At 39.6% G+C, this 26,947-nt stretch overlaps 1 protein-coding gene across 20 annotated transcripts in view; it reads right to left on the reverse strand.

Moving 5' to 3' along the window:
* CDC14B (cell division cycle 14B) overlaps window positions 1-26,947 on the reverse strand; it is a 110,698-nt gene that overhangs the window by 69,361 nt on the left and 14,390 nt on the right. For 12 of the 20 annotated variants that reach the window (XR_012127802.1, XR_012127803.1, XM_073228814.1 and 9 more), the window contains exons 2-5: window positions 20,880-20,981; window positions 12,905-12,995; window positions 12,294-12,369; window positions 10,055-10,147 (exon numbers count right to left, since the gene is read on the reverse strand). Coding sequence is in view for 18 of the 20 variants with exons in the window: in XM_073228814.1 (XP_073084915.1) it covers window positions 10,055-10,147; window positions 12,294-12,369; window positions 12,905-12,995; window positions 20,880-20,981 (362 nt within the window). In the remaining 2 variants the exon portion in view is untranslated. Of the gene's footprint in view, window positions 1-10,054; window positions 10,148-12,293; window positions 12,370-12,904; window positions 12,996-14,002; window positions 20,045-20,879; window positions 20,982-26,947 lie in introns of those variants that run through there. The other 8 variants (XM_036991227.2, XM_073228809.1, XM_036991232.2 and 5 more) reach the window with 4 other exon arrangements.

Below are 26,947 nucleotides of genomic sequence, written 5' to 3' on the forward strand. Positions count from 1 at the left end.
GTTGGAAATAAGCTTGAAAGACCCAACTGCTGAATAATAAAAAAGGTGAGCAGGGAAAAGACACAACTTTATGATAACATAAGTAAGATAAAATCACTTTCACAACTCCTACACAAATACTAGTAAAAAAAATTCTCAATCACATATAAACAAAATCAAATGGCCTTACATTTCAACAGTTTTAACTTTTTAATTATACACACACATGCACACACACATACACACACACTGAGTTGGTACAATTATCCTCAATTTAGATAGCAGGAAACTGGAAGTTCAGAGTGGCAAACATCTACAGCTTTCCCTGGCTACATGAAAATACAGCATTGCTAGGAAACCTCTCAAAGCTGAACAGGCATAAAAAAGAAGGGATTGCCATTAATTTTTATGGGAAAACATTTGCTTGTTCCTAGACCCGAAAAAGAAACTCTTGGCTTTTCTACTACGAGGACACATCTTGCTAATGAATGAACAAAATAAACTGAGATGACGCACGGATGCGCAGACACAGTTCAGAGCTCTGCAGCAAGATGCTGCGTGAGGCCCCGGGAAGAAGCCTGGTGCTGCCACCCCCGTGCACAAGGCAGGCGCTGCCTCCACAGCTCCCAGCACAACCAATGCTAAATGCTATTTCCCTTTTTGCCTTTTTCTGTAAAAGCGGAAATCCTCTTTGGATTTCTTCCTGTGAGCAAAAGCAGGTAGGGCTTACTAATGTATGTTTTTCATTAAAGTGCAAGTGGCATAATGTGAACTTTCAAAAAATGGGGGCTCTCTGCACCTGCCAAGGCCAGAGAGCTGCTAGGTGTGAGGGGCCAGCCCTGGGTAGAAGAGCCCATGGATATACCATGCAAGTGGAGCGAAGGTTTTTTAAGACAAAGTAAAAAGTCCTAGTCTTTCTGATGAAATCTCCTTACTTTTAAACACTGGCAAAAACAAACTACTACTTGAAAATACTTGTCACATCAAGTTATGTGAACTACTGCCCAACCTGTGATGGTAACTATTCACTTGGGATCTCTCCAGTTGTAACTGATGGAAGAGGGCCCTACTTACAAGACAGGAAACCACACTATCTCAAACAAGGCCTGAAACAAGGATAGGATCCAGAACTCCATGGAGCTCCACACTTCCCCAATCCAATTGTGGATGGCCAGTGGGACATTTCTCTCTCCTTTCCCCCAACTAATACCACCGAGCAAATACAGTACCACCGGGTGGCCGAAGTGTCATCCATCAGGCTCCCAAGGGTGAGAAGGGACCTAAAGTGGCAATGGACTGTGGTGATTACAGCCGCTACCTCTGCCACAGGGTTGGAAAGCTGGGACAGGTCGAGTTCCTGGGGAGACTAGGATTACAGACACTTGTGGAAAACAGGGATCCATATCCGGCTGTTCTGGGACAAAAGCTTATACCTGTGTGCTCGGCACACCAGTTCCAGCAGTGGAGAGAGGCATAGCAGCCAGGAAGCAGGACTCTTTCCTACACCCAGGCACCAATACCACTCCCCTGCGACCACCGACATTGCTTCAGGGACTGAGCAGCTCCAGAGAGTAGAGCTTCTGGACACTAGAGGGCGCCATATACAAATATGAAATACCAAAGGAACCTGGATCAGAGTAAAACTATTACTACAACTCCCGAGAAAGATTTAAAAGACACAGACTTCGTGACTCTTCCTGAAAGAGAGTTCAAAATGAAAATCATCAATATGCTAATGAAGGTTCGGAAAGACATTCAAGAACTCAGGAATGAATTCCAGTCGGAGAACCAATCGTTGAAGAACACAATGGAGGGTATTAAAAGCAGCTGGATACAGTGGAGGAGACGATAAATGAAATAGAAACCAGAGAAAAGGAATACAAAGAAGCTGAGGCACAGAGAGAAAAAACAATCTCTAAGAATGAAAGAATATTGAGAGAACTGTGTGACCAATCCAAACAGAACAATATTCGCATTACAGGGATACCAGAAGAAGAAGAGGAGAGAGAAAGGGATAGAAAGTGTCTTTGAGGAGGTAGTTGCTGAAAACTTCACCAATCTGGGGAAGGAGATAGTCTCTCAGGCCATGGAGGTGCACAGATCTCCCAAAGCAAGGGACCCAAGCAGGACAACACCAAGTAGTAATTAAACACATAGTAATTAAAATGGGAAAGATCAAGGATAAAGACAGACTATTAAAAGCAGCCAGAGGGAGAAATAAGACCACATACAAAGGAAAGCCCATCAGGCTATCATCAGACTTCTCAGCAGAACCTTACAGGCCAGAAGGGAGTCGCATGATGTATTTAATGCAATGAAGCAGAAAGGCCTGGAAACAAGATTACTTTATCCGGCAAGATTATCATTTAAATTTGGAGGAGGGATTAAACAATTTCCAGATAGGCAAAAGCTGAGAGAATTGACCTCCCACACACCATTTCTACAGTCTACCTCGGAGGGACTGCTATAGATGGAGGTGTTCGTAAGGTTTAATAGCTGTCACCAGAGGTAATAAAACCATAGTAAAGAAAGTAGAACAGCTAATTACAAAGCAAATGCAAAATTAAATTAAATATCCTCAGAGTCAAGCAAGGGGTGGACAAACAGTACAGAATACGATTCCTAATATATAAAGAATGGAGGAGGAAGAAAAAGGAGGAGAAAAAGAAAAGAACCTTTAGATTGTGTTTGTAACAGCATATTAACTGAGTTAAGTTACACTCTTAGATAGTAAGAAAGTTAACCTTGAACCTTTGGTAACCACAAATGTAAAGTCTGCGATGACAATAGGTACATAGTTGTCAATCATCACCCTAAATGTAAATGGTCTGAATGCACCAATCAAAAGACAGAGTCACTGAATGGATAAAAAAACAAGACCCATATATATGCTGCCTACAAGAGACTCACTTTAAACCCAAAAATATACACAGACTGAAAGTGAAGGAGTGGAAAAAGATATTTCATGAAACTAACAGAGAGAAAAAAGCAGGAGTTGCAGTACTTGTATCAGACAAAATAAACTTCAAAACAAAGAAAGTAACAAGAGACAAAGAAGGACACTACATAATGATAAAGGGGTCAATCCAACAAGAAGATATAACCATTATAAATATCTATGCTCCCAACACAGGAGCACCCACATATATGAAACAAATACTAACTGAATTAAAAGGGGAAATAGAATGAAATGTATTCATTCTAGGACTTCAACACTCCACTCACTCTGAAGGACAGAACAACCAGACAGAAAATAAGTAAGGACACAGAAGCAGTGAACAACACATTAGAACAGATGGACCTAACGGACATCTACAGAACTCTACACCCAAACGCAGCAGAATACACATTCTTCTCAAGTGCACATGGAACATTTTCAAGAATAGATCATATACTAGGCCACAAAAAGAGCCTTAGTAAATTCAAAAAGACTGAAATTGAACCAACCAGTTTCTCGGACCACAAAGGTATGAAACAAGCAATAAATTATGCAAAGAAAATGAAACATCCCACAAACACATGGAGGCTTCACAACATGCTCCTAAATAACCAATGGATCAATGACCAAATAAAAACACAGATCAAGCAATATATGGAGACAAATGACAACAACAATTCAACACCACAAAATGTGCGGGACGCAGCCAAGGCCGTGCTAAGAGGAAAGTATATTGCGATACAGGCCTACCTCAGTAAAGAAGAACAATACCATGTAAGCAGTCTAAACTCACAATTAATGAAACTAGAAAAAGAAGAACAAATGAGGCCCTAAGTCAGTAGAAGGAGGGACATAATAAAGATTACAACAGAAATACATAAAATCAAAAATAATAAAACAATAGAAAGAATCAATGAAAACAAGAGCTGGTTCTTCAAGAAAATAAACAAAATAGATAAACCCTAGCCAGACTTATCAAGAAAAAAAGAGTCTACACACATAAACATAACCAGAAATGAGAAAGGAAAAATCACTATGGACACCACAGAAATACAAAGAATTATTAGAGAATATTATGAAAAATTATATGCTAACAAACTGGATAACTTAGAAGAAATGGACAACTTTCTAGAAAAATACAACCTTCCAAGGCTGATCAAGGAAGAAAGAGAAAATCTGAACAGACCAATTACCAGCAACAAAATCAAACTGGTAATATAAAAACCACCTAAGAACAAAACCCCTGGACAAGATGGATTCACCACTGAATTTTATCAAACATTTAGTGAAGGCTTAATACCCATTCTCCTTAAAGTTTTCCAAAGAGTAGAAGAAGAGGGAATACTTCCAAACTCATTCTATGAGGCCAGCATCACTCTAATACCAAAACCAGGGAAAGACACCACAAAAAAAGAAAATTACAGACCAATATCCCTAATGAACATAGATGAAAAAATACTCAACAAAATATTAGCAAACTGAATTCAAAAATACATCAAAAAATCATCCATCATGATCAAGTGGAATTCATCCCAGGGATGCAAGGATGGTACAATATTCGAAAATCCATCAACAGCATCCACCACATGAACAAAAAGAAGGATAAAACCACATAATCATCTCCATAGATGCAGAATAGGCATTTGACAAAATTCAACATTCATTCTTGATAAAAACTCTCAACAGAACGGGTATAGAGGGCAAGTACCTCAACATAATAAAGACCATATATGACAAACCCACAGCCAACATCATACTTAACAGTGAGAAGCTGAAAGCTTTTCCTTTAAGATTGGGAACAAGACAAGGATGCCCACTTTCCCCACTTCTATTCAACATAGTACTGAAGGTCCTAGCCACGGCAATCACACAACACAAAGTACTAAAAGGTATCCAGATTGTTAAGGAACAAGTTAAATGTCACTGTTTGCAGATGACATGATATTGTACATAGAAAACCCTAAAGAATCTGCCCCTAAACTACTTGATCTAATAATATCTGAATTCAGCAAAGTTGCAGGATACAAAGATAATACACAGAAATCTGTGGCATTCCTATATACTAACAATGAACTAACAGAGAGAGAAATCAGGAAAACAATTCCATTCACAATTGCATCAAAAAGAATAAAATACCTAGGAATAAACCTAACCAAGGAAGTGAAAGACCTACATACTCTGAAAACTACAAGACACTCTTAAGAGACATTAAAGAAGATATCAAAAAATGGAAACAAATCCCATGCTCATGGATAGGAAGAAATAATATTGTCAAAATGGCCATCCTTCCTAAAGCAATCTATAGATTCAATGCAATTCCTATCAAAATACCAACAGCATTCTTCAATGAACCAGAGAAAATTGTTGTAAAATTCATATGGAACTGCAAAAGACCTTGAATAGCCAAAGCAATTCTGAGAAGGAAGAATAGAGCTGGGGGCATAACGCTCTCCAACTTCAAGCTCTACGACAAAGCCACAGTAATCAAGACAAATTGGTACTGGCACAAGAACAGACCCATAGACCAATGGAACAGACTAGAGAGCCCACATATAAACCCAACAATATACGGTCAATTGATACACGATAAAGGAGCAATAGATATACAATGGGGAAATGACAGCTTCTTCAACAGCTGCTGTTGGCAAAACTGGACAGCTACATGCAAGAGAATGAAACTGGATGACGGTCTAACCCCATACACAAAAGTAAACTCGAAATGGATTAAAAACTTGAATGTAAGTCATGAAACCATAAAACTCTTAGAAGAACATAGGCAAACATCTCCTGAATATAAGCATGAGAAACTTCCTGAATCCATCTCCTCGAGCAAGGGAAACAAAAGCAAAAATTAACTCATGGGACTACATCAAACTAAAAAGTTTCTGTACAGCAAAAGACACCATCAACAGAACAAAAAGGCATCCTACAAAGGGAGAATATATTTGTAAATGACATATCTGACAAGGGGTTAACATTCAAAATATATAAAAAACTTACACGCCTCAACACCCAAAAAGCAAATAACCCGATTAACAAATGGGCAGCGGATATGAAGAGACAGTTCTCCAAAGAAGAAATTCAGATGGCCAACAGGCACATGAAAAGATGTTACACATCACTCATCATCAGGGAAATGCAAATTAAACCACAATGAGATATCACCTCACACCAGTTAAAATGGACAACACAGAAAAGACTAGGAGCAACAAATGCTGGCGAGGATGCGGAGAAAGGGGAACCCTCCTACACTGCTGGTGGGAATGTGAGCTAGTTCAACCACTGAGGAAAGCAATATGGAGGTTCCTCAAAAAACTAAAAATAGAAATACCATTTGACCCGGGAATTCCACTCCTAGGAAGTTACCCAAAGAAAACAACTTCTCAGATTCAAAAAGACATATGTACCCCTATGTTTATTGCAGAGCTATTTACAATAGCCAAGATATGGAAGCAACCTAGCTGTACATCGGTAGGTGAATGGATAAAGATGTGGTATATATACACAATGGAATGCTATTCAGCCATAAGAAAGAAACAAATCCTACCATTTGCAACAACATGGATGGAGCTAGAGGGTATTATGCTCAGTGAAATAAGTCAGGCAGAGAAAGACAAGTATCAAATGATTTCCCTCATTTGTGAAGTTTAACAATGAAGCAAAACTAAAGGAACAAAATAGCAGCAGACTCACAGACTCCAAAAAGGAACTAGTGGTTACCAAAGGGGAGGGGTGTGGGAGGGCGGGTGGGGAGGGAGAGAGAAGGGGATTGTGGGGTATCATGATTGGTGTACATGGTGTATGTGGGGTCACAGAGAAGACAGTGTAGCTCAGAGAAGACACATAGGGACTCTGTGGCATCTTACTATACTGATGGACAGTGACTGCAATGGGGAATGGGCTGAACTCGATAAAAAGGGTGAATGTAATAACTACATTGTTTTTCTTGTGAAACCTTCAGAAGAATGTTTATCAATGATATGTTAATGAAAACAAAAACTCTCTTAGTCTTGAATTTATTTTGAAAAAGCATCTACTTTTCCACTTAATATTTCACCTTTATTGCAATGACAGGTTAAGTACCACTGCCCCCAAATCTGGCCAATTTAACACCCACCGACTTACTACAGCAGGGTAGCAAGCTTATCATTTCATAAAATGACAGGGTTCACTAATATTTTTGTAAAAGAAAAACTCAGTCACCTTGTATGTTCTGCAACTCTTCTATGTGAGTGGTACGAAAGATTTACAGCTTCACCCTAATTTGTTACTAAAGGTTCTCCCACTGCTGAGAGCTGGTGGTAAACCTAATGTGTAATACTCGGAAAACAGGCTAAGGACCAACAGACAGTCAGCAGATCTTCTCTCTTCTTAGACCACACGTGGCACCTGGCCACCTGGCAAATGGAACTTTGCTGGCCTGTGCATGTAAACCTGCTTTAAGGACCTGAGTGCTTGTCAGTATTTACAAGGGGTAACCTCTTCTGTTTTTAAAATAAAAAATAAACCAAAATACTAATCCTTTAGTCTCACACCCCCTCCCCACCCCATGTGAGCACACAAGGACGGGAGCTGACTGCTGTCAGAGGCCCAGAGTTTAAAAGGACAGAGAGATACATGGGGTCGGTCCACTTGGAATCCTTCCTTCCTGACAGCTTTTCCCCAGATTCGTTGTTTCTGTTTTAACATTACCACACCGCCCTCCACGTCAGTAACTAAAAATCACACTACTTCCAAAATCCTTCAACAACTCCAGAAAAAGTATTACGGCTGAAAATCAGTTCTTAGGGAATTCTTACTCATCTCCACAAATTTTTAATCAGAGGATTCAACAGACTGCAACCAGATCAAACCTTTGCTTACGAACTTTAATTTTAATCTTTTGAGGAATCCCTATTATATCTTGATACTCCTTTGCTACTATTAATAAATTTCCTGTTCTTATAAGTGTTTCTCCTGTTTCGCCACCTAGCTCGTTACAGCTCCTACACTAGCCTGCCAGTTATGGCTGCAAAGACTTTTGCCACAGCCAAGAACTGTCAGCCTCCTGCCAAGCTGGCTTCCAACAGAGCAGAGAGGTACAAATTCAAGTCAATGTCCAAACTGCTTCCCTGGCATTTCCCTAACCAATCAAATCAGGGCTCACACGAGAGCATAAAATCCTGAAAGGGTTTCTAAACTATATTAAATATAGAAAAATTAACTTTTGCATGACAGAACACAACTATAAACAAAGTCAAAAGGCCAACACCAAACTTAGAACAAATATTACAACAAATTCTCAATCAATATGCCAAGGGGTTATTTTTATTCAACTAGCAGTAAAAAACAGCAACAAGATTTAAAAAGAGAGGTTCCTTCTTTATGAAATTATCAAGTGTTTTGTTTTTGTTTTTAAGATAACCCATTTCCCACCATGCCTGCAGCCACCCTCTGAGGTGAAGTCACTTCGCACACTGACTCACTATGTCTGGCTCCTCAAACCCCTCTCCCCCCATCTAGGGACATCTCATCTGACTGTGTGCGTTCTACTGTGGAGCACAGTCAGATGGACTGCAAGAGCCACCCAGATCTAGGCAGTGTGAAGACTTTCAAATGTCACACCAAAGGCCACTTCTTCAAGGTTCCCTTTATGAACCCCAAGAATTCTGGCTGCACCCCTTTTCCATAAAGCTGTCATGATTTTCTCTAATCCATGGGGTTCCTCTCCCTTGTGACTAGTCACATAATGGGCCAGATAAGCAGCCACCTCTACATACTCTTTCTCGGGACCCGCACAGGCTCTTTTTCTCCCCAAGGATTTTTGCTGCTATGCACAATAAACACCAAGGAAGATGGGAATAAAAATAAAAAACAGACAACAAAGAAAAATAGTGAATCCAGGTAAGCTTAAGGGATCAAATTTTATTACAGACATCATGTATAAGCCTTCATCCATTCAGAGATGATGATAAAACTTAAGTTATCTCAGAAACATTTCTCTCAACTGCTTTTGTGAGCACAAATAGGAAAACAAGACCAAAAAAGGCCTTAATCATTATTGTTAATGAAATACCTTAAACATAGAAGAGGAAATTATTAAATTTCGGAATGCAATTTCAGTTAGAACCACCAAATTTTGGCCTAATTATTCTAAGTTCCAGGTTATCATACTATATACCAGAAAATTATTTTAAAAGGGTGAAAAGCATGCCATAAGCAACCAGAGCAAGCTGGGGGAAGAAAGAACTTAAAAGAACTCCAAAAACAATCCACCGAGGTGGGTGGGAGCAGAAGAAACATCCACTCACTCGCCTGGACTAGAGGAGCGGGCGCCCCACCCACCAATCAGAGGAGCTAGCATCCACACCACCACAAAGGTTAGGGACCCTGCTCTGGAGGAGCTCTTAGCTCCCTCAGGAGAAATTCCTGCAAAGGTGCTCCTGCGGATGAATGCACTAAGTACTGGATAAAACTTGACTCTAAAAAAAACAAGGGTTTTCCATGATTTTTACAAATAAATGAAATTTGTAACTTGTGTACGTACTGGCCATCCCAAAGCACATTTTTCAATGACCAGATAGACCACTCCACATTGTCTTATAATCTACGCAGGGTGCCACCACTTTTCCTACAATACTGACAAGCCATATCCTCCTGCAAGATGATCTAATGAGGATGGAGATAACCTTAGAAGCCCATCTTAGGAAAAAATTGCTGTAGTTAAATTACAAAGCACTGTTATTTCATGTGATGCACTTTGATATTTGTCTAAAAAAATCAATTATTGGTCCTGCCTCCACTTTCAGAACCTCAGTAAATGGACCATGAGTTAATAAAAACACAGCTTTGGGGGCATTATTTTCTAACCTTAAGTGCCATAACACGTATCACAATGGTTGGTCAATTTTCTTTTAAACAGACATTTTCTGGTGCACTTTTTGGTTCAGAAATGCAAAACTGATTAGAAGGTACAGAGATTTCCCATATATCCCTTTTTCCCCAATTGTGCACAACCTTCCCCAGCTAGTCAATTTTGAAAAGAAAAATGTTCTTTCCAGAAAGAAATTAAGACATTATCTTAGAAAAAAAATTTCACAATTCCAACCACATGTGCACATTTTCACGAATATGTTAAGAAAATAGTTGAACACTTACCATATAACATCCGACAAGGAAAGCGGCATTTGCCTGTTTTCTCTGATCAGAACCAGTAAAGTGAATAATCTTCTTCCTTATCATAGTAATGGACTGCATAAACACAAAGAGCTGTTAGCATTTTCTTCTATTTCAGGTTTTCTAAACTTTATTTTGTGAAGATCAATTCCAAGTCTCATCATTTATATGCATTTGTATTAGCAAGACCTTGAGATTAACTTTGATCCCCAAAAATATCATGTATCTTTCCCTAAAAATATATTATTAGATTAGGATGAGTACAGTTAAAGAGAACAGATAATATCTTTAAACTAAGACTATCCCTGAAAGAATATGTAAGTGGCTGGAAAAGGGAGGGGAAACCTTCACTTTCCTTTTCCCACTAATTTTTTAAAAAATCTTTTCCCCAAACCTTTAAATTGAAATAAAAGGGTATTAAAAAAACAGGCAGAAATAACTCTTTGCTAGAAATCGGGATAGTGAATGGGGTAGGGGGATGGGGTGAGAGTGGAACGGAAATAGCTCAGAGACCATGTTCTGGTCTTAATTTGATGATTACCCATGTATACTCTGTGAAAATCCACTAGGCTGTATACTCATGATCTATACATGTTTCTGTACAAACATTACATTTCCCAAAAAAGTTAAATATAAAAAGATATGGAATTTAAAACTCAAAGAAATACATAATTATTTAGTTCTTCCTCACCCATACTTCATTAACGGGAGTAGAATTGAATTCAGGTAACTTAAATAAGAACAGGATATATTCAGGCATTAAGCCCATATTCTTTGGCTTCTGTGAGTCAATGATGAATGTGTTCATACTTTACTTTAGCGTTTACATGGAGTGAGATATCCCAGTTGATTTTTAAAAGCAAAAACAAAACCCAACCAGCCACCAAGTGATACAGATGCAAGACTCACTGCCCGCACAATTCCTCACTATTACTTGAATAAGCAGCAATGTATCAGTCAGGTTAGATGGTCGGTGCTTGGCACGATAAAGTTTAAAATAAAAACAAAAAGGACCAATACATTCTTGGTTGCCCCAAGGGATAAAAGCCCATAGATGGCAGAGTAGGAGGAAAACTTCCAAAATTAAAGCAAAAGAAGCAAGGGAAGAGGAAATTAGTTTTAGCTTCCTAGCCCTCTATGAAAAAAAGACCTGTCACTGGCAACTGGAAAAAAAAAAGCGGGTGGGTGGGATAGCATAAATACACATGGCCACAAATGCTTATATTCCTATTCAAGTCCAGAAAGAATAATCTCCATCTCTACATAAATTTGTAGTGAGCACATATATAATACAGAAGGAAAGGCTATGCTACAACTGCCATTTTAAGATTAGTAACTCATGTGGCAGGTGCTTCTAACATACAATATGGAAGTTTAGGTCTAATGTCCAAGGAAAAAATATCTGCCTTACCCACAAATTTTTAATATAATTTAATTTTTTAACTGAAAATGAACTTTTTCTTCCATGAAGTAGTATGGTATGTAATCAAATTAATTAACTTCTTTTTAACAAGGACCTGCACCCAAATCAAGTATTTTCTACTTCAGAATTTATAGTGACTAACTCGAATTGCTAACAGTTAATATAAACACTTCTTACTATGCATAACCAGTAATTCAAAGTTTTTTAAAATAAAGGAATGGGGTTTAAGTTCAAACTAATAAGAGTGTATTTTTGCACTTTTCAGTGATACAGCCTTGAAGATATGCTGTTTGCCTTTGCTTTCCCTACTCCTCCATTGTATGTGTAAAAGGTCAAAGGGAAGAGCCACAAGTGGTACCACATCACGGAAGATTAAAGATGGAATGAGAGAGAGTAGGAGGAGCCACCTTCTCTGGATTCCTTAGCTGGCACTCCTATCAGAGTGAAGGCAGAAAGCACCATGACTAAAGAAAACATGGGAAGCTTCTGTTAGGTCACACAATTAAGAGGTTCACTTTATCAACCAGTTTTCACTTTGGCTTTGCAAGTATCTGAGCATCTCTAATTCAAACCAGAACCAAATGATCCTAACTTATATCATGTAGTCAAAACTCTGGAAAACAAACATACAAACACCCAGACTTTATGAAACAAAAAAGCATGTGTACGTCCCAAACATCACTGCAGTGAAAAACATGACAATCTCCTTTGAAAAACAAGATATGTTTTCCTTACTTTACCCTCCCCAAGATCAGACTAACAATGATTACTTAAGTCAAATCTTTAAAAAGACTTTACCTTCAATTTCTTATTTATCTTGCAACAATATCTGTAGACCATTGCCAGATTGAGTGGTCCAAAATCTGCGTAGAAGCTTGAAAAATGAAAAATGAAAACATGTATATTTTACATGCTCCACATACAAATGCCTTTTTGGAATTACAAGATCAAATTAGTACAAGAAAGCATACACAAATTGTTACCAATCGTACACCTTAGAGGTATTGCTTTAGTACTGGAAGAAATATTCCAGTAAACAATCCCTACAAAAAATGGGACAAGTGCTACAATGCCTAAGTCTAACCTCAAACATATGAAAATACCTTCTGAATTAAAAGGCATTCTACATACATCTTTACACTAGCAAAAGACATCTTACTTTTAGTACAATAGTTTATATCTCATTGTATTGTAAACTGTTTCAAATGTAAATTGTTAAATTTAGAAAGGTTCTTTCATTTTGAATTTTTCCCCTAAGGATCTATTTTATTACCAAGGATTTAAAAAGCATCTTGCAATTATCAATCAACAGATTTGTAATTTTTCAAGGCTACAGTATTTTAAAACATACCTCCAGATTCTTCAAAAAAAAAAAAGTTACTAGCAATCTTTTCAAAAGCAATACTTACTTCTCATATTCAAGTTCATTATCTATGCTGAAATAATGTACATTTGATGAACTCTTTGGTCTGCTGTAGAGAATGGCAAAACAAAGGCGATCTGAAATGGAAAAATTGCAATGTTCCTTCCTTCAGGTTATTAAGAAACATTTCATATATCACGATGCAACTCTTTTCAGATACAATTGTTTATTTTTTCTATGCATGTTTCAGATGGTAAGGGTGCCAATAAATAATTTCAAAATGGGCTATTTGATCAGTAAGAGTAAACACGCAATTTTTTTATAGGAGAAAGTGCCTTTAACCATAAATCTCAAGCGGTAAGTGCCTTTCCACATAGCAATATGTTCTGATCCCTGGAGGATTAGTTCCCCCGGATTAAGAAATCTCAGCAAATGAAAGCATATATTTGATAACTAGCTATCAGTCTAGATGACTTTTGCTCTGTTTTACTGTTTTCAAAACATCCTAAAAAGTCACTTTAGTAAGAAACTTTAAAAAAAAAAAATAGGGAAACAACGCTATCAAAATTGCTTCAAAAATAACATTTACGGCTGTTAAATACAAATAAAACAAACTCCTGCTGTTAGGAGTCACTACTTCTGCAGTGACTTTGACAATTAGACAAATCGCCACAACAGAAGAGAGGTTTCCACACCGTGAGTGTGGTATGACCTTGTGTTGCGTAAATGCTGAGGTTCGGCAAGCCCCGTAACCAGTCCCGGGATCAGAGGCTCCGCCCTACCGCCCCGCCCCGCCCCTCTCGAAGTTGCTTAAACCGCCGGGGAAGCCAGGTCCTCGCCGTCCCGGGCAGCAGAGCCCCGGTGATGCGCGCGGGACTGTCACTACAACTGTGGCGAAGCACAGCCTTTAGGACAGCAAGAAAGAAAGGCGGCCAGCTGGCACCCTTTCCCCAGACGTAGTTTAAACAATTTCTGTCTGCGATGCAACTCACGCACCACTGCATGTACTTCCTGCGAACTCCCCCGCGGGCCGCCCAGCCCAGAGCGCCCGGGCGCCGGACGGGCTGGTCCCTCCCCACGACCGCGGCGGGCCCGGACCCCGTGAGGCGCGGCTTCCGGGGCGCCCGCAGACCCCCAGACTCACCTCCGAGCACCTCGGCCACCAGGGGGGCGCGGGCGCGCGGCCGGCCCATGACTCCAGAGCATCTGACGACAGGCCGGTCTGGGCGCCACCGCCGCGGGGAGAGGCGGCCACACCCGGACCTCCGGCCGCCCAGCGACGCCCCTCGGCCCCCACCCTAGCGCCGGGCAGCGCGCCACCCCCGGAAGCTCAAAGCTGCCCGAGCGGCCCCGAAGGCGGCGGCGGCGTGGGAGCCTCGGTCACCGGCTGCTCCGCCCCAACCCCGCTCCGGCTGGGATGCGAGGCTCGCAGCGCGGGGCTCGGGAAAACCGGCAACGACTCAGGCCCCTGCAGGAGGAGACCAGCTCCTCGCGGACCCTACGCGCAACAGCCCGCCGCCCGCCCGCCGCTAGGGGCGCTGCGGACGGGGTAGGCGGGGCGGGCTCGCGGCGAGTGCGGCGTCTCCGTTAGAACTTCACGAGTTAGAGGCACGCCTACGGCCCTTCACTCCTTTAACAGCTTCCTGCTTCAGCGCAGGAAATTATTGGAATGGCTGGAAAACACCGACACAATACTAAAGACCCAGTTATTTTCTACACCTGTGTTCCTATGTTGGTCTCCAGTGAGGCAAAAAATTAAAGACATAGTATGAGGATGGTCCCAGTTTTGTCATATATAGTGATTATTATTCTTCCAAGTTTCCTACAGAAACGTGTTAATCTGTCAATAAATTTGTAAGGACTCTCCCTTAAAATGAAGAAGCAATACAGTAGCAATTCTTTCCCAACAATTATTTTATTCGTAATTTCTATCCATATATATAATATACACTATATATCACAATATATACATTTTTGCCTCAAAAATAAACTTGCATACCTCCTAACCTTATTCTAAAATTCCACAAGGATCAAGGACTTTACATGTAAAAAACAAAACCATGATTTATTTCTTGCACTCTCCAACTGGGGGAAGACCTTTCTCAAAGAAATAAACAGTTTTTAGATGGTCTTCATGGCAACAAACACAAAAAAATTAAGAGATACACTAGAAAAATATTTTAAATGTGTCTCAAGTTTGGCTGTGTTTGGAGATGTGAGGTCATAAGGGTGGGGCCCTAAACCAGCAGGGCCGGTGTCCTCATAAGTGGACAGACACCAGAGCTTGCTCTCCCTCTGCACCCACGTGGGGAAGAGCCACGTGGGGACACAGCAAGCCAGGAGGAGAGGCTTCCCCAGAAACCAACCCTGCTGGCAGCTTGACTCCAAATCCCAGAACTCTGAGAAAAAGAAGTCCTTGCTGTTTAAGCCCCCCAGTCGGGACATTGTACTGTGGCAGCCTGAGTGGGTAAATACAGACAGTAATATTTAAGGAAACAAACTGGGTTAAGAGTATGTGGAGTTCTCTGTACCTTCTTGGCAATGGGCCTGTAAACCTAAGTTACTTGTTCATTTAAAAAGCAACTGACCAAGAAAAATTTCTAACTTTTATAATGAAGAATATATACTTTAATCCTATAAAATATCTTAAAATTGCAAAAAGTCCAATAAAATGTTGAGTCAAGTCAGAAAAATACAAACAACAAATATTTAACCTTAGTAGTAACTGGAAAAACAAAGATGACAGGTCATTTTGTTTTATGCCATCAATGGGAAAGCATTTTGAATACTAGTATCAATTTGGGAAAAGCTGTGGGGAAATTGCTACGGAAGGTGGGACCGTCAGTGGATGTGGGCGTCTGGAGAGCCTCAGAGTCCGTCTTGGGATTAACCCCTGAGAAATGTACCATGAGCACTAAGAAGCACTTATCAGGACGTTTAAGGTAGCCCTGTCTGCAGTGAGACCAACTGGAAATAACAATCATTATCAGTAGGGGATAGTGATATAAACTGTGGCAGTCGTACTGTGACTTCAAATTAACAAGACAGATGAATAAAAAATCTTTCCATAGTAATACAAAAGTAAGTAATTTTTTAAAAACTAGACAAAACAGATGCATGTGAAAACAGTAAAACATAATAAAGCTATATATTTCTACAGGTAAATATGTATGTATGAAAACAAACAGAAAAGCAATGGAAGAGTTAACCCAAAAATGGGATTATTACTTGGGTTTTTAAGAACATCCTGGTGTAGCTGATAGCTGAAGATATATTCCTCTGAGGAGTAAAGGACGGACAGCACAGGAAGCCTTTCACCTTTCAAGATTATCTCTCCCCGGCCCTGAGGGTCCTACTGCCCTGTTAACAGGTGTAGTGAAGCCACAGCTATTTCCAGCCGGCACAGGACAGGAGTTTAAACAAAGCATTAGTAGTCAGCACTCTGAAATGGGAGGGTGAGTGAATGACTCCAGCCAGTTTCCTGTTACCATCCCTCTTTATCTCAGTCTACCCTTCCTGCCTGGGCTGAAGACTCAGCATTGTTTGGCTCCCAGTGCATTTTATGGGGAGTAGCTAAGGGGTGGCAAAGATAAGAGAGCCGTGTCAGCTTTCAGTCCTTCTCTCTTAAAACAAGGGGCCCTGAAACTTTAAATCACTGGGGAAAATCTCTCCAGCTCTCGTCTCACATCCTCTCTGGTCATGGGACAAAGAGCAAAATTAAGAGTCCTAGACCCTTATGTTCTGTGTCACTGATGTATAATTCTCAGTTAATGACTCCTACCTAAGATTTCTAATGTACGTACAAACTCAGCTGATCAGAGTAGAGGACACCATCCAGACGAAGTCTTCTTACTTGTTTTATATAATGGGGCTGGGTTTTTGTAAATGTACTTTCAAAGTGCAAATACAAGGCTGAATGAAATGTATACGATTTTGTTTAAGCTACACTGGGGCTAAGAAGTTATCTGGGGGCAGCTGCTCTAATCAGAAACTCACTCTACAGAGATGGACGCCTATTATTAAAACAGTAAAGTCACATTCAAGAGATGGTACTGCAGCTTTTCTGTTATCCAGACATCTGGAGAATCTATATTTAAAATACTGACTGCCCACAATGGTTTTTTTTTTGGTAAAATACTGTAAGTCCGGGAAGAGGAAATCCCAGGACAAAATACTTCTAAAACCCAAATCAGTCAAGGGGAGAAATAAAGATTAAAACCCATTTATTGCTTACAAACTGCAGTCCGGGGCCGTCTCTCTATCCCGCTCTGGCAGAAGCAAGCAAGGACCTCCAGCTAACCTCTCAGGTTCAGACACGCCCTCGGTTGCCCAGGTAATTATCCATTGACATGGAGATGAACTTCTCTCCACCCCTGAGGATATGCAAATGACCTAAAGCCAGTCGAGATATTCTGGAAATATTACAATTTTACCCACAAATATGTAGCTTGTAAATTAGAATAAAAGTTGTTAGAAATGGGCTCTCGGTGGTGAAATGAATGGCTGTCAATATTGTAGACTGTTAAAATATTTTATAGACAGCCTCCACAGATTCTAAGAATCCAGTGAGACCCTTGTTAGGATTAGTGGTTTAGACTTAAGTCTAGACACCTCAACTGGCTCCTGGCCAGGTGCTGGTTCCTAGTGCCAACTTTAAGGTTAATAGAAGCCCCTAACTGGGATATTGTCATGTCTGCTTCAAGTGAGCCTTTCACAAAAGGAGTGGTCACAACATCTAGATACGCAGGAGCTAAGCTCATCATTGACTAGTGTCTACTTGCTAAGAATATTTAGTAAATGACTGTTGCGTGAAACAATTTTTTTTTCTCTGAGACCAACTTTCATTATAGCCTGGTAGCAAGTTTGTGGGGAAGGAATTTAAAGCCCATCTACATCAAGTTCTCCTGCAGATACTATTATCTGTTAAAAAGTCCTAAGAGTTGTGCGTGACCATACTGGATCAGGTCAGTGTGATGCAGAGAGATTAGATCTGGCATCACTAACATGTCCTAAAACAGCTGGACCACAGTCATGGATGTCACACACACATGGCAGAGGGACAAGTCATGCTAAAAGGCAGTCAACTCCAGCAGATGGAATTTTCTCCCATCCTAAACCAGGAAGCTTGATAGATAAACTCTAATTTATCTGCCTAAATAAGCATTTCAAAAGGGATGGGGGAGAGAATAAGTAAATGGCCTGATTAGTTTCAAATTTCTTGACAGTAAAGGAAAAATAACCCCACTTTAATAAGTATTTTTAATATAATTTACTTACCAGAAGCAAATTATTATTCACAAATATTCATTATCTCTAATGGTCTTTCAAGGGCCTCCTAACAATATTCAGGACATATCACAATTCTAGACCACTAATCGTATCAGCAAGGAATTTTTTTCTGTACAGAAACGTCTGTACAGTTTTAAAATTATGCCAACTTGGTTGTCATGCTTATGAAAAAGGCATTCAGAACATAGAAATGGAAATTAAAATAACAGTGAACTATCATTTCACAACCACTAGAATGGCTGAAATTAGAATGACAACACCAACTGCTGGAGAAGGCATAGAGCAGTTAGAACTCTCAAACATTGGCTAAAGGAATGAATGAGTATCCTGACAGGGGAAAAGGTCAGTTTCATACTTTCCCTGTGACCCAGCCATCTTACTCCGAAATATATCCCAAGAGGAAGTAAAATGCATTTACAAAAAGGCTTGTACACAAATATCTGCAGAAGCTTTATGATAGCCAAAAGCTAGAAAAAACAAGTATGTTCATCAACAGGAGACCGAATCAACCGATTACAGTCTATTCACATCACAGAACACCACTCGGCAAAAACAAAAGAATGAAGTGTTGACACTCAAAATAAAACGGGTGCATTTAAACATGATGTTGAGCAAAAAGAGACACTACACAGTTCATAGGCTATGATTCCAGATACGTGAAGTTCAAGAACAGGTAAAACTAATCTCTACTAACATTAATCAGAACAGTGGCTGCTTGGGTCAGAAGGAGGTGACTGGGAAGGGCCCAAAGGGAATAGTGGCTCACAGGGGTAGATACCTGTTACAGTTCAAACTACACATAAATCTGTATTTTATTGTATACCAATTAATACTTCACTTTTTAAAGTGTGGGAGAAGGGAAGGAGTAAAAAAGGAATTTTGACTAACACCCATGAAAAGACTACAGAAATACAAAAATATTTTGTCTACAATATAATTAAGAATGATCTTGACCTAGTATACTATACAGTATAGACAGTGAATAGCAAATTGCATTGCAACCTGAAAAAAAAGACAGAGACCTACCGAAAAGGAAGTGTAGCTTGTGGATAAAATAAAAGTTCCTGTGGCCAGGATTCTCACCTGGCCCTGGTCAGCTAGCTCACTGCACATGTGTGGGCAGTGCATTGCTACTGACTCTATAAAAGAGCTCCGCCCAGTGTTCTGGGAGACACAGTGGCACAGCTGCAGGAGAGCTGAGCAGAGGCTGGAGTGGTGGCAGCGCTGAGGACAGAGACTGCGAGGGCTGTGAGGGCAGAGAGCACGGCCATGCAGGCAGAGACCAGCTTGTTGCATGCAGACTCGCTCTGAGCAAATGGGATCTAATGACTGATCTCCCACCATGGAAATAATAAACTTGGGTATATAATCCTTTCACCCCAAGAACATTCTACTGTCATTTCTTTGGTCACTTTGAATCCACAGTGAACTTGCCAAGGGCTGAAACCCAATGGCAAGACAAGCTAATAGAAACATTTGTTCAAAAATTCTTGAAATATTATTTTTATCCTTCCTCAGTCTGTTAAAAAAAAAAAAGCAGTGCCTCAGGTCCTAAAATCTTCAAAAAGGAAAATTCACAGAAAGAGGGTCCATCTTTTAATAGTAAGGTTATCTGCCATTCCTTATATTCTGTCAACCACATCATTTAAAAAGTATTCTGGATTCAGAATAAGGAGAACACAGTGACTGTTAACGCCATGTCATAGGGCTCCAAGTATGACGTGCTTCATTCAAGTAACATAAATAGAGCAGAAAAATCTGGAGTTCTTCTTATATCTTGTTTTTCTTAAAATTAATGATCCAGCTCTCACACTACCTAGAACATCCCGGCCCAACACTTTTCCGCCACTATGGAAATGTTCAGTTATCTGCTAACACATGTTTAGTGGTTCCTATAATGCACAGCACAGACCTAGAGGAGGTAAGTCCATCAGGTTCTAATCGACATCTTCCAACAAGTGGTTAGGAAGACACAAAAGGCCTCCACCGTCAGCAAACAACAAGGGAGCTATGGCTTTCCTTCCACTTTGAGGGCCTCTGGTTCCCAGGGTCCCGATCCGAGCGTGGCCACAGCTCAGGCACAGTTAATGTTCTCAGCTGCTAGAGGGGAAGGCTGTCTCACCTGCGGACAGAAACACACCTGAGCTAGCACAGAGCCTGGGCCTCATCAGGCAGGCAGTGACACCTGTGTAATGACTGCATGGGGGAAGGGCAGAGGCTGGAGGAAAGGGAAATTCCCACTTCTTCCGTACACACAGGCACGTTACACATGTCACCTGACTGATTTTTCCCACAGTCTTACGACAGAGGGTCGCCACCCCACTTCACAGACAGAAGGGGCAGTGCCAAGGCATAGACAGCAACCTGCACAGGTCACTGCACCGTGACAATGGGGTGAAATAAAGCTGGGAGCAAACATGACCAAGGTATCCCAAGTCAATTCATCCACAAGGAGCATTCATACCAGTTAACAGCCCTACAGCATTTTTTGTAAAACCCAGTTTCTCATTATTATATCAGTGTGACTTCAAGGAAAGCCCATGGAGAAATAATCAGTGGCTCAGGTGACCTCCAAAACTGCTTATTTTATATGCTTTTGGTTTAAATGGGATGGATGTACAAGCATTCTGTCAATGCTGAACATACATTCTAAAATTTTCCTAAACAATTCTAAGTTCAAATACTCTGTCCCATTCCTAAAAGTAACCTTTATGTTTGTCAGACATACTTACGTGCTAAGATGAAAATAAAACATTCTCTGAAATCTGGATTCTTCATCTCTAAGAGCCTAATAAATTCCAGGAAGGAATACCTACACAAACACCAAGACTGGTCTGCAAACAGAAAGAGATGTGAAACTGAGTTTTTTAAAACCATAAGTATTTTGTGTGTGTGCAAAAACAGCATAAAATGTACCATCTTTACCATTTTCGGGTGTACAATACAGTAGGGTCAACTATATGGACACTGCTGTGTAACAGATCTCTAGAACTTTCTCATCTTGAAAAACTGAATGTACTTACCAAATCTACTTTTATGCCTACTGAACAGGAGCTCCCCTTTTCCCCCTCACCCCAGAATGGCAGCCACTGTTTACTTTCTGTGTTTGACTACTTTAAATACCTTATTAGTGGCATCTTACAGTATTTGTCCTTTGTCACTGGCTTATTTCAATTAGCATAATATCCTCAAGCTCATCCATGTTTATTACATAGGCTGTGTCCCTTCTGAGGCTGAATAAGTCTACCACGTTTTCTTGACTCATTCATCTGTTAGGCACATTGAGGTTGCTTCCATCTCTTGGCTATTGTGAAAAAGGCTGCTGGGACATGGGTGTGCAACTTGCTCTTCCAGGTCCTGTTTTCATTTCTTTTGGGAAATACCAGAAGTGGGGTTACTGGATCATACACAGATCTATTTTTTCTTTCTAAGAAGCCTTCATACTGTTTTCAAAAGCAGCTGCACCATTTTACATTCCTATCAATTCCCAATTTCTCCGCCAATAACTTGTTATTTTGTATTTTTGTTGTTGTTAGTGGGCATCCTAAAGATATGGGGTGGTATCTCACTGTGGTTTTAATTTGCACTCCCCTAGCAATTAATGGTGTTCAGCATTTTTTCATGTGCTTGTGTAAAATAATAAAAAATACACATATTGGTCTCTGCCCCCAGTTCCTCACACAGAGCTCATAAAACCCTTGTAACTTCTTAGTGCTAAGAACATTAGGAATATCTTTTGTTCTAGTATTTGGTCTTTGACCCCAATTTCTGACACAAGATACTAAATCCCCTGGAATTTCCTGGGTGACAGGAGCATCTCCTCTTCTAATAAGGCGAGTCTACTGGGTTCCTGAATGGCACCTGGAAGGGGGTTGGTTACCATAAAGACAAAGCCATATTAGAATTAGAAGCTCAGGATTTTCAGCCCCACCTGGAATTCTCTAGAGGAGATGGCCTGGAAATGGAGTTGATACTGAGCATGCCTACATAATGAAGGCTCCATGGAAATCCCAGGGGTCTGGGGTTGGGGAGCTCACAGGTTGGTGAACACAAGGAGGTGCTGGGGGAGAGGCAGGCGCAGAGAGAGCACAGCTTTCAGGTCTGACATTGCGTTTTTCGTCTACTTTTGTTTCTGGTGCCAAAACAAAGAAACCACTACCAAATCTAATGCCATCAAGCTTTTTGCCTATTTTCTTCTAGGAGTTTCATAGTTTCTGGTCTTACATTTAGGTCTTTAATCCATTTTTAATTTTTGTATGTGATGTAAGGTAAGAGTCCAACTTCATTCTTTTACATGTGGATATCCAGTTATCCACCACCATTAGTTGAAGAGACGATCCTTCCCCTTTGCACAGCCTTGGTACCTTTGTCTAAGATCACTGACCACATACATCAGGGCTTATTTCTGGGCACTGTGCTGTCCACTGGTCCATGCCTAGCTTTATGCCAGGACCATACTGTTTTGATTATTGTAGCTTTGTTCTGAAATCAGAAGTGTGAGACCTCCAACTTTGTTTTTCTTTCTCACAATTGTTGTGTCTGTTCCAGGTTCTGTGAGATATCATATGAATTTGAGGATTTTTTTTCTATCTCTGCAAATTATGCCATTGGGATTTTGATGGATTGTACTAAATTTGTGTACCACTTTGGGTAGTATGGACATTATAACAATATTAAATCTTCTAATCTACAAGCACAGAATATTTTTCATGTCTCCTTTAATTTAGCAATTTTGGAAGTTTTTAAAAGGCCATTTTGCTATTCAAGCAAATTACTATTTACTTATCAAACAAAAAACCTATTCAGTGAATATGATCCCATTATCTAAACTAACTTACTCTGCATAGTTCAAAAACATGTAGCTAAATAAGGATATTAACAGTCTTATTTATAAGGACTACAATAAGACAAAATACAAACAAAATCAAAATGACCAATCCCTAAATTTTAATAATTAAAAACAAAGCCACAAGGCAATCACCTACAATGTAATGTATTGTTAATGAAGTTAAGTAACTCCTCAGTCTCTATTTAACATCTAAACATTAAGCAGTCACTTCAAATTCCCAATCCCTACGGTAAGCACTGTAGAATCAAAGTCAAATAAAAATGTTTTCCAGAAAGAGTACAGTTAACTGTTCAGAGAATTATTAATACGTAAAATAATGTCAAAGGGTAACACATTCGTGGAGTATAACAATAAAGCAAAACTGAAGGAACAAAACAGCAGCAGACACAGACTCCAATAAGGGACTAGAGGTTACCAAAGGGAGGGATGGGGAGGACGGGTCAGGAGGGAGGGACATAGGGACTGAAGAGTATTATGATTAGTACACGTGGTGTGTGGGGATCACGGGGAAGACAGTGCAGCACAGAGAAGGCAAATAGTGACTCTGGCATCTTACTACACTGGTGGATGGACAGTGACTGCAATGGGGTATGGCAGGGGACTCAATAGTATGGGTGAATGTAGTGACCACATTGTTTTTCTTGTAAAACCTTCATAAGAATGTATATCAATGATACCTTAAAAAAAAAAGGACAAAGGATAAAAAAAGCCCCCCCGAAAATAGTAACAACTAAGATTAAATACCTAAGAAAATGTTAAACAGAGAAAGTATAAGATGTTGTAAGATAAGACATTTTAACCCATGAAGGAGTAAACCAAAAGACGAGCAAACAAAGAGACATACACATCTGTGGACAGAAGAGTTAACATCCGAAAAGATTTTTTTTCTCCAGTTAATTCATGGAAGTAGTAGAATTTTTTGTTTATTTATGGAAAAGGCAAATTAATCCTAAAGTTTCTACAGGAAAATATGCAAGAATAAACAAAAGACAATAGCTGGGGGAAAAGACAACTGCAACAAGGAGCTAGCCCTACCGGCTATTAAAATAGTATATTAAAAGGTCTCCATTCTAATACAGTGTTCCTGGCCCTGACAGAATGCGTGTGTTAGAACAGAAGTTCTGAAATAAACCTAGACAAACACAGGAATGTCACACATAATAAACATTAGAAATCAAACCAGATGTCGAGTAAATAAATGGTATCAGGTAGCCATCTGAAAACATAAATAAACGTGGCTCCCTTACCTCACAGCAGAATAAATGCCAAACAGAGAAGATACTTAAATGTAAAAAAAAAATACCATAAAATATATAGGAAAATACAGAATTTCCACTGCTAGCCAAGATACAATAACAGGAGCCATTTTTTACCATTCCTCCTGGGGAAAAAAAATTTTTTTTAACTCACAAAATACATTAAGTAATGTTTTTCAGGACTCTGGATACCAGGCAGTGGAGGACAGTGATCCCCAAGACACAGGAAACAAGGAGAGCCTTACAACTGCCGCAGCTGAGCGACACTGCACAAAGAAAGTAAACTGAGGCAGAAGCCAGCATAGTCCCTGAGCTGAGGAAATGGAGCTGAGTCCAGGGAAACCAAGGCAGCAAGAGATCAAAGGGCAGAGGGCCAATGAGAAGGGAGCTGCACAGAGCCCCAGGGGTTTGCAGAGGCTCCCCAGCATTTAACAGAGTACAGAACATGCGTCTGAGGGACTCCTGGAGACCAGGAGCAAGCAGTGTCTGGCACTCACACAAGGCGGGGGAGAATACTGTTTCCACAAGCCATTCTGTACTAACTCCTAAGTCACAGGGCACTGGACGAGAGTGCCTGGAAGGTCTTGCCTCAATAATGAATAATTAGCCCTTGACTAAGCACTGATTCAGGCCCACCTAACAAATCGTAAAAACAAGACCTGAAAATATGGAACCATTTCCAAGTAACTTAAACTTAACTGCCTCCGTGAACAAAGCACAAGATTCATAACAATACAATAATATCCAGCACCCACGAAGGTCAATTTCAGCCTCCTATAAAATTGCCAGTCATACAGGGAAGCAGAGAAGTGTAACCCATAATAAAAAAATAATTAAACAGACCCAGAACTGACACAGAAGCTAGAATCAGCAGAGAAGCCCTTAACAGTTATCATAACTGTACTCACATGTTCAGAAAGTAGGTGAAAATATGTCCACATAAAAACTTGTGTATATATGTTAACAGTGGCATTAGTCATAACAGCACAAAAGCAGAAACAATCCAAATGTCCGGCTGAAGAACAGATAAGCAAAATGACACAGTCATACACTAGAATATTATTCAACAATAAAAAAGAATGAAATACTGATGCATACTACCACATGCCCCTCACAAACATTTTGCCAAGCGAAAGAAGTCACAAAAAATGACCAATAGTATAATAGCATTTTTATGAAAGGTCCAAAATAAGAAATCTCTAGTAACAAAGTAGGTTAGTGGTTGCCTCGAGGTGGGATGGAGGGGAAGGTGAAGGGAATGGAGAGCAACCTATTAGGTAGAAGGTTTCTTTTGGAATAATAAAAATGTTCTAAAATTAGATTATGGGAATAGTTGCACAATTCTATAAATATGCTATTTTACTTCAAAAAATACTACTTTTAAAATATTTATAATTTAAATATTTAGTATTTAAATATAAAATATACTCTAACAAAAAAGTAAACCACTGAAATATATATTTTCTACATCAAGTTTTTAATATTTTATATTGAGGTACATAGAATAAAATGCACAAATCTTGGTGTATAGTTTAATGAATTCTGACATGTATATACATTCATGTAACCATCACCCAGATCAAGATATCAAACGTTCTAATTTTTCCCTGTTCACCTATTTCAGCCATCCGCCCACTCCCCTGAAATGTACACTTTAAATTGGTAGATTGTATGGTATGTGGCTCAACAGCACTATTATTTTTTAAAAAGTAAAAAGAAAAGTAGAGACACAGAAGATATAAAAAGGCCCAAATCAAGCTTTACTTGATTAAAAGTAAACTACTATCTATGGGATTAATGGCAGCTAAGAAAATAGAAGAAAAGTTTAGTGAACTAGAAGGCATAGCCATGATCCTATCCAAATAAAACAGTGAAAGAAAAAAAAAATTCCCCCAAATAAGAGCATCCATGTGCTGTGGGACAGGTTAAAATGGCTAATATACAGGTAATTGTATATTAAGGGAGACAGGCAGAAAATGTTTAAAGTAATAACTGCAAACTTTCTAAATTAGTGAACTTTATAAACCCATAGATGCAAAAAGTTCAATGAATCCCACACACAAGAAACATGAGAAAACTGTACCATCATCAAATTGCTCAAAACCAGAGATAAAGAGAAAATCTTAAACAGCCAGAGGAAAAAAGCACATATTATATAGGTAGAAACAAAGATAAGAACATCAGATTTCTTGCTGGAACCCATGCACAAGACAATAGAGAATATCTCTGAAGTACTGAAAAAAGAAAAAAAAAAATGCCAACCTTGAATTCTAAATGAAGCAAAAATCTTAAAAAAATTAAGGCATAATGAAGACATTTTTAGACATTCAGAAGATAAAGAATTCATCACTAGCAGACCTGCATAATAAGCAATGTTATAAAAACATCCTTCAGGCAGAAGAAAATGGTACCAGCTGGTGATCTGCATCCATACAGAGGAACGAAAGGCACTAGAAATGACGGCTATGGTAAATACACAAGACTTCCCTTATTTAAAAGAAAATCTCTTTAAAAGATGACAGTTTTAATAAAGTTACTTAATAAAATAACAATGTACGATGGGTTAATGATATAAGTAAAATGTGGGAGCAAAACAGGATTAAAGGCCAGGACAGGAGAAATGGAAGAAACACATGAGAATTCCTTAATAACTTTGTGGAGTCCAGCTAGGACTTAAAATCCAGAAGCCTAAGAG

Source organism: Manis javanica, chromosome 2 (assembly GCF_040802235.1).
Source record: "Manis javanica isolate MJ-LG chromosome 2, MJ_LKY, whole genome shotgun sequence".
Classification (NCBI taxonomy): domain Eukaryota; kingdom Metazoa; phylum Chordata; class Mammalia; order Pholidota; family Manidae; genus Manis; species Manis javanica.